This window comes from Astatotilapia calliptera, chromosome 7 (assembly GCF_964374335.1).
Source record: "Astatotilapia calliptera chromosome 7, fAstCal68.1, whole genome shotgun sequence".
In the NCBI taxonomy this organism is placed as follows: Eukaryota; Metazoa; Chordata; class Actinopteri; order Cichliformes; family Cichlidae; genus Astatotilapia; species Astatotilapia calliptera.
The window spans coordinates 59,388,659-59,402,453 of NC_137428.1; the positions used below are offsets into that span (position 1 = coordinate 59,388,659).

Consider the following 13,795-nt stretch of genomic DNA (forward strand, 5'->3'; position numbering starts at 1 on the left):
TAGTTAGAAAAACTCTGCAAGCCATCGCTGAAGTGCTGGATATCGCAAGGGGAGGTTTTTCACAAAACGTTGTTCACTTTGACAATGCTTCACCGCAGCACGTAACCTTCAGAGGGAAAGTTTGTTTTTCATACTTAAATGGCATTCGACTCGTGATGTCTGCCTCTTTCTTGCCCTACAGGAAGAGGGCCGACCTCTCTGGTCTGATGGCTCATCATATAACCGAACAAACACTATGAAGACTCTGTTACCAGCCAACCAGACGGACTGCTTCGCTTTCCAGAGGAATGCCACGGGGCCGGGATTCTTTCTCACTTCATTCTTCTGTAACATCCCCTTACCCTTTATCTGCCAATATCAAAGTAAATAACTTGTGCACGAGCTGTTTATTAGCCAGCATATAATATTTAACAGTAGTTGTAATGTATAAGTCATATGCAATATATAATTTGGGAGTATCACCACATTTCGTTTGTGATATTGCACAGCACTTACAGATTCAAACCATGCAATTTGTGAGCACTTCTGCCACTTATTTATCTTTTCAGGGTGCTAAGATATTGCTTTTTTCCTTCTTTACAGCACGTTTAGTTCCTGCCTCATTCTCATTCGACCTGGTTCAGGTGACAGAGGACCTGGTAGAGCTTCGTTGGAGTGATCTCTCACTCTGTAACTCACCTGCTCTTTCATCATTTGAGGTATTCCTGCAGTACCAAGAGGAAGAATACGGAGAGTGGGATCCAAGTGAAGAAGAAAGGAAGCAAGAGGACCAAATGGGCACAAAGAACCAGAGCACGCCTAAAAAAATTGTAAGGGTCCCCATTTCGATCTCTTCTAGAGGCGTAACTTTAGCAGGTTTATCTCCAGGAAGCATCTACTCCTTCACCCTTCAAGCGTCTCACCCTCCTGGCTTCGCTTGGAGCTTGGGACAAACACAAATTGCATATACTAGTGAGTGTATTGATAACCACTTACACAATTCAAAGGACATTATATTAATAGAGGCTGACTTTTAATATTTACACTGCCTTTCTTACAGGACCTCACCCTGCTCAAAATATCACTGTTGGTCCCATTACAGCCAGTCACATTAGCGTTCATTGGATGCTGCCAGATGTGTCATTTGTGGCTGGTTGGACTTTTGTTGTACTATATGAAGACATGTCTTCGAAACAGGATGGTGTAGTTGGCATGGCAAACATCTCCAGGTCATCTGGGTTGAGGTCCTATACTGCAGTAATTGGAGGGCTGGAATCTCACAGGAAATACAGGATTGAAGTATACACAGTTACCGAGCATGGGATAGGGAGCTGTGGACAGGCAACTCTAACTGTAAAAACTGGTAAGCATGTAAATGTTAGATTCATGAACAATTTCTAAAAGCTTGTTGTCCAGTAAGTACTGTCTGGTGCTATGCTCTACCTATTTTTAAATTATATTCTAGTAATTATCTTGTACTTTTTAACAATCGCATGGCTTATTTGAAATCTCTGCAAATACTGACAAGATAAGGTAAATGCAAATGGAAACTTTACAGAAAATTGAAGTTATTCTACACATTAGTTGCTCATGTAAGCAACCTTTAAGTCTGTCCAGTGCACTTAAGCATTGCTGTGAAGTGGAAGACAGTATTGTGATGCCAGGGTGATTCATTTCACCAGAGTAAAAGGCGCAAAGTGTCACAAGTGCAGATGGCATGAACGCAGACTATTGCCTTCTCAAAATATGCATCTTATTAAGCAGCTAAATCGCTTCACATCCAAGTGGGCTAGTTTCAGTTTGATTTTTACTGCCATTCCAACATTACTTGAGAGGTTATTAATTTTTTGCATGTGTTTACATCTACTCATCAGTATTCACTGATGATCCTGTTGGCAAATATGATTTCATAGATGTGTTTCTGACTGCTTTGCAATGCTCTCCTAAATAATATGGGCAGTATAGATTTTTTTTCAGTACAATATTAAATGAAATGGTTATGTGCAGGTATGCATAAGTAATCATGTAGCTTTTTAACCTCTGACTTTCAAATAATGCTGGTTTGTACTTCTTAGTGGTGAAGGCTCTCAGTGGTCTGGTAGTGATAAGCACTAGGAGCAGAAATCTGACTGTCTGTGGCACCCAACCACCCAGCGATCCTCCAGACGGTTACTTTATCACATCCCAACCTCTTGACAATCCTACTGCTCCTTTGTTGTGGCTAAACCACTCCAGCGCATATGGACACTTGATAAATGGATCCATGTGTTTTAATTTGGGCACATTTACTCCTGGTCAGACGTATGAAGTTGGAGTTGTTGCTCTGAAGGGAAATGACAGGAGCAAGAGGTCTAGCGTCATACACACCACAGGTAAGAGAAATAATAAAAGTGTCCAAATAGATGTATTGCAATTTTTTATTATCTAAGATACTCCACTATCTGTCTTTGACTCGTTTTGTTTGTCTTTGTGTATATAGCTCCTATGCCAGTGCAGGTAGCAGTGCCTGTCTCGGTGGGTACAAACTATGCACAACTGTACATCCAGCATCCACAACTGGGTGTGATGGATGGCGTAAAAGTGTGTGCGTGTCCTGGAGACTGGGATACTGTTTGCAAGGGTTTGGGCAACTATCTGTGTGACTGGTACTCCCTCACTGCTCAAGTTCATCTCATAAAACTCAGCAACCTCAGTCCGGGGTCACCGTACCAGCTCAGAGTGCACAGCACGAGCCGAGAGCAGTTGGGACCACCATACTACAGCCGCCTCTTTAGAACAAGTGAGTTACCTCTGTCACTACCAGCACATACAAATGCATGCACTCTTCAGAGTGCGCGTAACAGCTGCACTTAAACTGCTCCTAACTGAGAGGTGCCAACACAAACACAGAGATTTAAGGCCACTTTAATTAAGATAGCTTAGTGCAACCCTTGACTGCAGTGGAGCTGATCATATCATCCTATTTCACATAACTAAGATAGGCACATAGAGTCCAGATGGTAAGTAATTGGGTAGATATACATGTTTTGTTCTTCGAGCTCTATGCTTCAGCAAATTCAATTTGAATCAAATAATGGATAAGGCCACTAAAATGTCAAGTCACAGATTTAATTTGAGAAAGCTTATTCAAGTATAAAAAGAACTCAGTGAGCTACAGTGCATCTCTTTGATCAAAAGTTCCTGTTTTATTAGTGGGTTAAGTTGAAACTGCAGTATTAACAGATGATGACCAAAGTAGGTCAGGGCTGACTGAGAGAGCTGCCCCTCAGGCAGAGGTGGAGTAGTCTGTAAATATGATGAGGAAAGTGATTAAGCGAGCAATGAAGCTCAAACAAAGACAAAAGAAATTATGCTTTTTTTTTTAATGCATGTGCACAAAACTGGAGAAACACAAAGAAAAATGTGTTATGGATGAGCTGAAAAACATTTTTCAGGCAATTGTAAATACATGTAAAAAAACGCCCAAACACTCTATGTCTGTACAAAACATCACAAATGCTCTCAAATACCTTTGTCAAAGGTTAAGAGAAGACCTCATCATAAGACCCCCCCGAAACACAAGAAACTGCTGTTCAACCCAAATGACAGAAAAGCCACATTACACATCAGAAACGCAAGAAAACAAAATTAATGTATGACTGCCGATATTCTGAACACTATTTCTATTCATTTATTGTAACTGTCCTAATTCTTACAGATGGATTGTATGATGAGAGTCGTGCAAAAAAAGTCAAGCTACTACTTGCTGTGTATCCTCGCTCTGTAACAAATTGTTGAATGGCCCATGATAGAGGTTAGCCATCTAAGTATTCCTGAGGCGGTAGCAGATGTATTCCCCAATCTCTTTTCTTGTTTACTGTTTGTGGATGGTGGTTGCGTTACCGTAATCTGGAGAGGGCTTATTTTCTTTTGCGCTGCTCATTTGGCTTCACTTAAAAGCAGATTGTGCATCTTCATCATGTCATGGAGATAGCAGTAATTCAATTTCAAATGTAATCCATCCTAATCTTGGCACGACTTCACTGTTTCTCTCTCTTTTTTTTTAGATTTTTAGTGATAACATTTAATGTTTTAAAAAGATGCATCACAGATCACAGAGGCCGTGCTCAGAACTGTATGATAGATACTGTATTTTGATCCCTTTGTTTGAAACTTCATATCAAACTATAACACAAATTTTCTGTGGAGTTTGGATTTTCTAAATGAATAAAATCTTTAAATCTGTTTCTAAAACATTGTTTGCATAAATTATTAGAACTTTTAATAATCGTTACACTTAATGGGATGTGATATATGCTTTGTAACTTTAGGTCTGGCTCCTCCTAGCAGAGTAAGGGAGGGTCAGGTGACAGATACATCCATTGAGCTGCTTTGGGATCCTGCACCAGGCCAGGATCACAGCTACGAGGTCATCTGTCTCAACTGTGAAAGCTCACAGAAGGTAAAAATACAACAACTAAAAAAGCTCCCAAAAATTCACCTGTTTAGGAAGCATATCAACAGAAGCCTTTATTTGATTTCCCCGACAACTTTTCAGTGTCTGGTTTGATAATTAAATCAGAAGTTTTCACACCCACTGAAATAAATTTCCTCAAGTGTTTCACTAATCAGAAGTAGCTTCAGGGGAGACTTATGGTAAACAATAATTGGCATGTTTTTAATGTATTCAGTATAAATATATACAATTATAATAAGGGTCTTGGTCAGCTTTGCTGGTTATCTGATTTGTGTGCTGCAGGTGCAGAAGGTGTTGAGTCAGAGTGCAGTATTTTCAGGTCTTACTCCAGGCTCGCTTTACCGATTCGAAGTACGGACAGAGAAGCAGTCCTTTACTGACAGTTCACCAGTTACGATTAATATCACTGCAGGTAAATACAGACACACAAGTACAAGCACGTCTCTGTCTCTCTTTCCTAATAACTATCACTTTCTGCTGTGCCAGCTTCCAGCCCAGTGGAGGTCTCTCTTGTCAATAAAACCACATCATCCATATGCATTAGTTGGAGTATGTTGAGGGGATTGGTGACTACACTCATCCTGTCGATCAAAAACAGAACAAGCACTCAGGAGCGGATCACATCTTATCAGGAGCCCAGGTCAGTCTCCGTTCTTCTCAGCCAGTACACAAATTACTGCGGGTTTATGAGCCTGGCGTTTCAATCATCAGATCGAAACTACTTAAAAACACCGAGTGCTAAAGCTGAGTGTGTGTACACAGATTATTCTGCTTCAAGTGCCTCGCTTCTGGAAGCCAGTACACAGTTGAAGTTATTACCATCAGTGGGGACAGAAGAAGTAAACCTGCTACTATGACCCTCTGTACTAGTAAGTGTTCAATCGAATAATGTTGATGAAGTACAAAATAGATGAGCGCAAATAAATTCAAATGTATTCAGAAATAGCACGTATTAGATAAAGAAGAGAAGCAAAATTACTTCTATCTGCATTTGTTAAGGTTCACTTCAAAGGTAGACCTGAATGCAGACAGAGTAAAATCAAGAGTGAACTTTATCTAAAAACTGATCATCAGAGTCTATAAAAACAGCAAAACACACAATAGACAGCCAAACAGAGCAGAAGGCCGGACTATATTTACACTGAAGACTAACAGGGCATCGCCGATGGAAGAGGAATGAAGCACAGGCAAGTAATCAAGACAGTCAGACTGGAAGTAAAACACAAAACAAGACACCATAGAAAACCAACTATCAAAGTAAAGCAGGAAACAATCCAAAAGAGATGGAGACAACAAGACTCAGACTAACATAAAGGCGTAAACACAGAAACTAAACCCACATAGCAAGCAGGCCCGGCCCAGATCTGGTATCAAGCCGGCACTGCTGGCGGACTTCTGGCATGATAAGACATATGTCATCCAGATATGGGCCAGGCCTGACATAGATGGCACTGTCTACGTGATGGCATGCCATATCTGGCTCGATTGTGGTTTGGTTTATGTGGCCCAGGCCCATAGAAAACAGGTCTGGCCCAGATCTGGCACCAAGCTGGCACTTCTGACTGTCTGGTTTCATGGCAGAGTGTATGTCAACCAGATGTGGGCCAGATCTGGAAATAATGGAACTATTTATGTTCCTATTTTAGTTAGAAGACCCAAATGCCATGTTGCAATACTATACTGCTATGGTAGCCAATGTTTCAAATACAGATTTGACAGGTTTGTGAGTGTACACTTTATCCAAAACCTAGTAACGGTTTAGTCATCTCTGCCAGTGGGTGGCTGTAGCTCAGGAGGTAGAGTGGGTCACCTACTGATCGGAAGGTTAGTGGTTCGATCCCTGGTTTCTCTAGTTTGCATGTCAAGAGTGTGAATGTGTATCAGTGTAGTTAGAAAGCACTCAGTTAAGAAGAGTGTGTGTGATAGGGTGAATGTGGCATGTTGGATAGACCACTTTGAGTAATCTGAGAGACTAGAAAAGCATTATATAAGAATCAATCCATTCACTGTCTGAACAGAGTTTCGTCTGTTATTTTTGCACTGTTTTGCATGTTCTGGCACATGTTGTTATTACATGCCTTGATTAAGGTATGCATTAGGCTGACATCTGGGGCCAGAGCTGAAACTCAATTTCAGTTAGTTAATTATCAGTTTAACAAAACGTTATCACAACAATCTAATTCATCATTAGAACAACCCTAAAGCAGAAGCAGGAAACATAAACTTAATAATGTCACAAAAACTCGAAATTACTAAAACAACCGCAAAATCAAAACTGAATACAACAGAAAACAGCAACTCAGAATAATCACAAAACCACACGACAATAACAGCATTTCTACAGCAAATTTGGGTAAAACTGTGTAAAAATTAAACATTTTGAAATCGCTGTGTTACAGCAACCAATGCATCAAAAATGATTTAGCTCATTAAAGTAAAATAAATTCATACAAAACAAAATATATTGGAAAGGTAAAAAAAAATATACTAAGCAATGGAACAAGGAACTTAAACCAATAAAAATATCCAAAAAAGTACAGAAAATATATTTAATAATGTAATACTATAATTAGTTATGTTGCATATAGAATTAGGTCCATAATTTGCTGGACAAAGATACATTTTTTTTGTAGCTTTGTCTCTGTATACCATTAAAGTGGATTATAAATAAAGTCAAGATGTGATTGAAGTACAGACTCTGAGCTTTCATTCAAGAGGTTTAACAAAAGCACTGCATTAATTGTTTTGGAATTACAGACATTTTTATACATAGTCCCCATTTTTCAATCACCAGTCTGTAATAATTAACCATTGTAATGCTTATTAGCTACAGTAAACATTAAAGTAATTGATACTTTTGGTAAATTTAGCCCATCTTTTGATTGCCTTGTGTTCAAATGCATGACTTTTACTTTTAAAAGACTGTTTTTATACTGCAGTATTGCTACTTGCACTAGAGTCTCAATACACCCTCCACCACTGGTGCTCGGTCGTATCCAGTGTCGCCCCCTGCTGGTTTAGAATGAACTGAACCAGTAAAGAACACAGAAAGTTTAACTTTTTAGGTGTGAGTATGTGGTGTCAAATGCTAACAAGCACCTTGTCTCAAGTTCCTGAGGTGCCACAGGAAGTGACTCTTTCAGAAAACGCAGTGACGTCTGTGTCTGTCACCTGGAGACCGCCACCAGGACAGGTGATGCAGTACAAGGTAAGACATGCACAGCAATGCACAAGTCCAGAGGTAGAGGCAGTACGAGATGCCATGGTATATTGGTATACTGATTCATACCCCCAAAATATTGATTGATATGATTGATAGATAAAAGTACATCACCTGGGTCAGGTTCTACACTCACCCGTTGTTACTAAGCAACTGCTGTTGGCACGCCACGGATTTGGTTACTTCAGAGAAATATGACCTCCACAGAGCTACATCCAGGAAGAATGACCAAGCACATTGCCGACACACAACAAAAGTGCTCACTGAGTTATTATTTAAAGCAGAAAATATGAGCAATATTTAAAATGTTGAATAAAAATAGACAGAAATATAATCTGTTATATTAGTTGTTTTTTGTTTTTTTTCTCAGCTTCTTTTTGGCCTGCTGTCTGTAGACAGGAAGTCATGGACCGAGGTGCTTGTCCAAGGCACAAGTTGTGAGGTGAAGGATCTGATCCCCGGATCAGATTATGGGGTTAGCGTTCAGAGCGTACTGGGCTCAGACTCCAGTCATGCGGTCCACAAAAGGTTCAGCACACGTGAGTGACGCAAAAGCATCTAGAAACAGAGACGCACCGAAACAAGAGCACTTTCCAAAACAAGAGGCAAAAATTCTAAATTGTGTTTCAGGCCCAGCAGGAATACACCATCTCTATTTAGATCACCTGACCTCTTCTTCTGCGTCTGTGAGCTGGGACAGTACACATGGAGAGTTTGACTTCCACCGAGTGACTGTGACCAACACTTTAGTCACGTCCACACTCACCATACCCAAGGAGAAGCAGGTTGCTGTGGTTACAGGGTTGCTGGGTGGCTGCAGCTACAACGTGACTGTTGAAAGAGTGAAAGGAGTGACAGCAGGACGCTCTGCGTTTCTGACTGTAACTACAGGTAAATGATATCACAAATGATGCTGGTCAGCACCTCCACCCCGTTCTTATCACCAGCCTTGATCATGTCTTCATAAATGTTAGAAACTCTCTGCTAACATTGTTTTTCCCTTTCATGTTCTTCTTGAGTGCCAGCCCCTGTGCAAGGATTACATATCACAAACCTATCTGCATGTGCCTTCTCGTTGCGTTGGGAACAGGCAGTAGGGTGTGTGGATCATTACCAAGTAAATCTGCTACCAAACCAAGGAAATATCACCATGCACCCCGCACGTGACGGATACATTCAGGTACACACATACTTAGTTAGACGCATACTGTTTAAAGGTTAAGTTAAGAAATGTACCATAATTGTAGACGCTGGGACAACAAGCGTGTAAAAAGTTCACCTAAGTATCATCAAAGCCTTTGTCATTTCACCAAAGCAGTGTTTGAGTAAAAGGAACAAACTCAGAGTTGCAGTAGTGTTGTAATATTAAAGTGAAAAAAGTACACACACATACACACATAGATCTCTTGACCAGTCACATTCCGGCTTCTACCGGCAGCCAGGTGTCAGTTACCCCCCAAAATGTAACCTGACACACCTCAAACCACACACATAGACAGTACAGAGAGTTGAGTAATAGATCTCATTATTTGTTAAGTTGCCCTCTTGAGCTCAACCCTGAATCATTCATTTGCTTAAGCAGCTCTCCTGGAGGGAGAGACCAGTGGGAGACTGTTAGCCTTGTGCTAATGAAAGGACCCACTGCCCTTCCTTGTAAAATTCCAAACATTTTGGACTACCTCAAGAGCAGGATCTTTCAGTATTTAATGCCTGGATGACTAACCCTGTAACCTTCATTAATGCCATTAACCAGCAGCTTCTAGACTCGGAGTCATCCCTGTCCGGCTCACTGGATTACCTGTAGCCCACTGCTAACATTTGTGCACTAATTCTGGAAACAGGTATACTGGTGAGGCCTCTAACCTGCTGTGACTAAACTAAAGCTAACTCGAAAACCCAGCATGGCCTTCTTCTCAGACATCCTACTGCTCACACTGTGCCTGGGCCAGGTGCATTCACAGGTAAGAATTAGACAATGGTTACATGGCTCTGGTGCACACAGTTATTTCTAAACTGCGCACATAGATATGTTATGTATGTGTAACAGTAATACACTAACCATTCAGAGTCACGTTTTAGCTTTATAAATGAATGCACATGCAGTAAGATCAATTTTAAAGCACCCTTTCTTACCGTGTCTGAGTGTTTAGTCATTTTTCTGAAAGGTAACACACTATCCAACACCTTGATGTCACAGATGCTACAACATGCACTGAAGCAAAAAAGCAGTGATGTGGGAAGCAGAGCTCGTCTGTCTCACAGATGTTAAAATGCAAACAAGTGCAACCACAAGCTGTCATCCATTCACTAATACCCACCTTCAAATTGATTTAGATGGATGAGGAGAGGTCTGGTAATTCTGTCATAGGCAGCATAATGGAGTAAAATAATGGAGTGAAAATTGCATGTATTTTGTCATTTAGATGAATATTACTGCAAAAAAACTGAAGAAAAAAGACAATAAAAGACAAATGAAAAGACAATAAAGGGATTACTGCTGCATGTGTTGTCTAAAAATGTTTAAGCAATTTTTCAGCTGTCTATAATTTTAAGCAATAATGATTTTGCATAAAATCCAGTTTAAAATCCATCAAACAAAAATACATTTAGGTTTTAAAAGAGAAATAATTGGGAAGTAGCACGTTACATTGCTGATGAGCAAGTAGATTTATTTATTTTTCTGCTCCCACAGGCCGATGTGGTAAATGTCAGCCCCAAGACACAATACACTGTAACAGTCACAGCAGCCTCCTCCTCGAACATCAGCCGTGGAGTCAGCCGCATGATCAACAGGAATGGGAGCGGTAAGACACACACACACAGTTTGGTGTTGTTTGTGTACGTTTTGTTTTTTCAGATGTTAAAGCACCATCAGGAACTCGTTTTGTATTTGCTCACTCTATATATATATATTACACACACACATACACACTGAGGAAAAGGGATTGGCACAGTGGAGGTGTGTGTATAAATGTGTGTGTGTGCCTACTTTGCTGTTTAATTCCTTTTAGGTAACTTAAGCCTGGGTTTTTGAACCACAGGATGAATGGGTCTGCAGTGAATGTCAGTGAAATGCCACTGCTGTGTGAAGCCTTATTCATCAGGGTTCAGCCTAAAACACCCTTCATGCAGACCCAACACACACACACCCACACACACTCAGAGGATCAGTCTACAACAGATAACAACACCATTCTTCAGACGACACAGTAGTCTGTCGGGTAGATAATACAAAAGTTATTAATCAAAACAAGTGTACTGAGTTTGTTTTGTTGGTGATGTTTTACACAGGAGAAGCCGAGGGGATTAGATAAGAGATTACATATTTGAGCCCACTGAGGCGCCAGTTGGCTCAAGTACAGATGATTAACAGACATGTAATATACAGCTATTTGTGTAATTTTTAGATATTTTTACTTTACTTGTGTTCTGCTTATGTTTACATCATCTATCTCCTTCACACGGCTGCCCTCATCTTCATCAGTTCCTGGTCCACCTTCAGGCCTAGAGGGAGAAGCTGTCGGCTCTAATGGCATCCTGCTTTCCTGGAATATACTGTCTAATGCCAAAGATATAGATGGATATGTCATAAGGTAGTTTTTCAAGATCTTCTTTGGAAAACTGTCTAAGATACATACACTATCATAGTTTAGTATAGTCAAAAGTTTTGATCTCACATCTTATGTAAAAGTGCAGTATAATCAGCAACATGTACTAAACAAGTGCTAAATACTTATTGATCTATCTATATCTCTTCTATGTAGTTTTTCTGTCACGTTTACACATGTTGCCAAAAGGGATGTCGCAGAATACCTTCTGCTGGACAACCTATACAACATCAACAATGATCACTTCTTCACTTTTACAATTTTCATTTATTGACTGTTATAAATGCAGATGCCAATATTAGCAGCAAATAGCCAGAAATTGGCATTTGAGGTGTTCGAGATACATGTCTACAGTACAACCTGGCTTTTTTGTGCAAAAATGGTTTGAAATACTTTCCTAGGGATTATTTTTAATGTTAAAAATATATTACAACAAGACCTTATTACTATATGTTAAAAATTCAAAGATCAGCACAGAGCTAGTTACCAGTTTTTGGATTAATGTAGATCAGTGAAATATTCACCTCATGAAGCAGCTGTATAGCTGGTTCCATAGAAGAGGGGCCTGAAAACTGAAGGCTCTGCCTCCTGTTGTACTTTTAAATAATCTAGGAACAACAGGTAAACCTGCAGTGCGAGAGCAAAGTGGGTTGATACGGCACTATAAGGTCAATAAGATAAGTAAACAAGAAATATTAAGTGTAGTTGAGTACAGTTCGACAGTTTTGCATCTGACCATATATTGTATTTTCATTCAGTTGGATAAATTTCATAAGTGTGAAGTTGAGATATGATGATCTTAACTACCTGGTTTCTTACTGCAGGTACAAGGAGGTGTGTCCTTATCCTGACCCCGCTTTCACACAGGTGACAAAATACCTGGATATACCAGAGACCCTGATCACTGACTTTACTTCAGGATCTACCTACCACATTCAGGTAGAATATAATAGTCAGAATTAAATTAAGTTTACAGTCAGATTGTTTGGTGAATTCACTATAAACAATAAAACAAAATAAAACTCATTCTCGGGAACTGCTCCAACTTACCTGTTTTGACTACAAAGCCGTGGCCCAAAGGAGCTACAGTGGCAGGGGTTCAAGTCTGCTCCACACCATTTCTTTCGTCTCTTTCCCCCTTTACCTGTCTAGTCTCTGGAGTCTTATCAAATAAAGGCTGACCTAGCAAATTTTGTTTAAAAAGTCCCAGATTGAATCAAAACAGAACAAGCTGTCCTGCAGGGATACTGCACATAAAAGAGCTTTTGAATATGAGTTTTTATTATGTTAAAATGAATTGATTAATAGATATACTTCTGGGAACTGTGATCATTGTCCCTCTTAACAGACCTCCTTGAAACTGCCCCCCTCCCAGCATGTGAGTGTGTAACTATGTGACAGAGGATCAGATTATTCTGTTGATCTGGCTGAATACTGGTAATTGATCCTGATTGCATTATTAAACAGGTAAACAGATCTATGGATGAGTCTTGGCTCTTTCCACTATCTGTTGTCAGTGAGCTTGAATGCGATCATGCTTAAAGGTTTTCAGAATTCATTAACCCGCTATGACCTTCACACAAATGGACGTGACACACTTACAGATTATAGCTGCACATACTGCATTTATCTGTGTGTGTTTGCACGTATAATGTTACTAAATTTTACCTCTGAGTTTGCTAGACCTCTAGACCCTACGCACAGCTGAGCCCATAAGCAAATTCGTATTTCTTCCTCAGCCTGTAATAGCCCTTATACTCTTGTCACCAAGTGTATAAGGGCTATTATTTCCCCACAGATTTCTCAATAAACAAATAGAAAAAGCATTTGTGCCACAGATTAGCGTTTTAATACTCACATATCTATATTATTGCTAATATATATTGTAATATATCTATATCACTAAAGCACTTCTGGATGGATGCAAACTGCATTTCGTTGCCCTGTACCTGTGCATGTGCAATGACAATAAAGTTGAATTCTATTCTATTCTATTCTAATGAAAGCTGCATTGTTGCACTGTATTTTTACAAGGGCAAAAATCTCTTCTGCTCTGTCTTTTTCAATAGTAATTCCTCAAAGTAAAGCCCATTGAGTTTTTCTCTAAAGCTGAATATGAGATAGTTTTTCCTCAGCTTACCTATTTCTGATGTGAAGCTGAAAGCATTCAGTTTAGAAAGGCACGGATACAGCCATTTGTCATGTTGGCATAAAGAATGGAAGTCGAATAATAAAGAACAATCTTGCATGTAGGCAAGTGGTAAACAGAAAAAGTGAAAAAAAACAAAAAACAACTGGAACCCATTTGATGTGTAAGGAACTGACAGAGAACAACGGCGTGATTTCAGATATGAATAAAGGAGGAAGGTTTAGTCAAGAACAGGTGAAGCAGGTGTGAGAGTTAGGTGACAGGAAACACTGAGAAAATCTGAGGACATGAGGGTTATGTTTAGCTCACCTGTATTGTAGTGTTGCACCTAGATCAACTGATCCATTATGTCCATTGCTTGTTTAATTATTCTGGGGTTACCC

At 39.8% G+C, this 13,795-nt stretch overlaps 1 protein-coding gene across 1 annotated transcript in view; it reads left to right on the forward strand.

Moving 5' to 3' along the window:
- ptprq (protein tyrosine phosphatase receptor type Q) overlaps positions 1-13,795 on the forward strand; it is a 44,852-nt gene that overhangs the window by 2,397 nt on the left and 28,660 nt on the right. The window contains exons 7-22 of the mRNA XM_080303303.1: positions 182-362; positions 583-951; positions 1,040-1,342; positions 2,055-2,351; positions 2,459-2,758; positions 4,290-4,420; positions 4,718-4,847; positions 4,922-5,075; positions 5,198-5,304; positions 7,546-7,643; positions 8,026-8,194; positions 8,286-8,546; positions 8,675-8,835; positions 10,348-10,459; positions 11,140-11,248; positions 12,088-12,202. Coding sequence (XP_080159429.1) covers positions 182-362; positions 583-951; positions 1,040-1,342; positions 2,055-2,351; positions 2,459-2,758; positions 4,290-4,420; positions 4,718-4,847; positions 4,922-5,075; positions 5,198-5,304; positions 7,546-7,643; positions 8,026-8,194; positions 8,286-8,546; positions 8,675-8,835; positions 10,348-10,459; positions 11,140-11,248; positions 12,088-12,202 — 2,997 coding nt within the window. The remainder of the gene's footprint in view (positions 1-181; positions 363-582; positions 952-1,039; positions 1,343-2,054; positions 2,352-2,458; positions 2,759-4,289; positions 4,421-4,717; positions 4,848-4,921; positions 5,076-5,197; positions 5,305-7,545; positions 7,644-8,025; positions 8,195-8,285; positions 8,547-8,674; positions 8,836-10,347; positions 10,460-11,139; positions 11,249-12,087; positions 12,203-13,795) is intronic.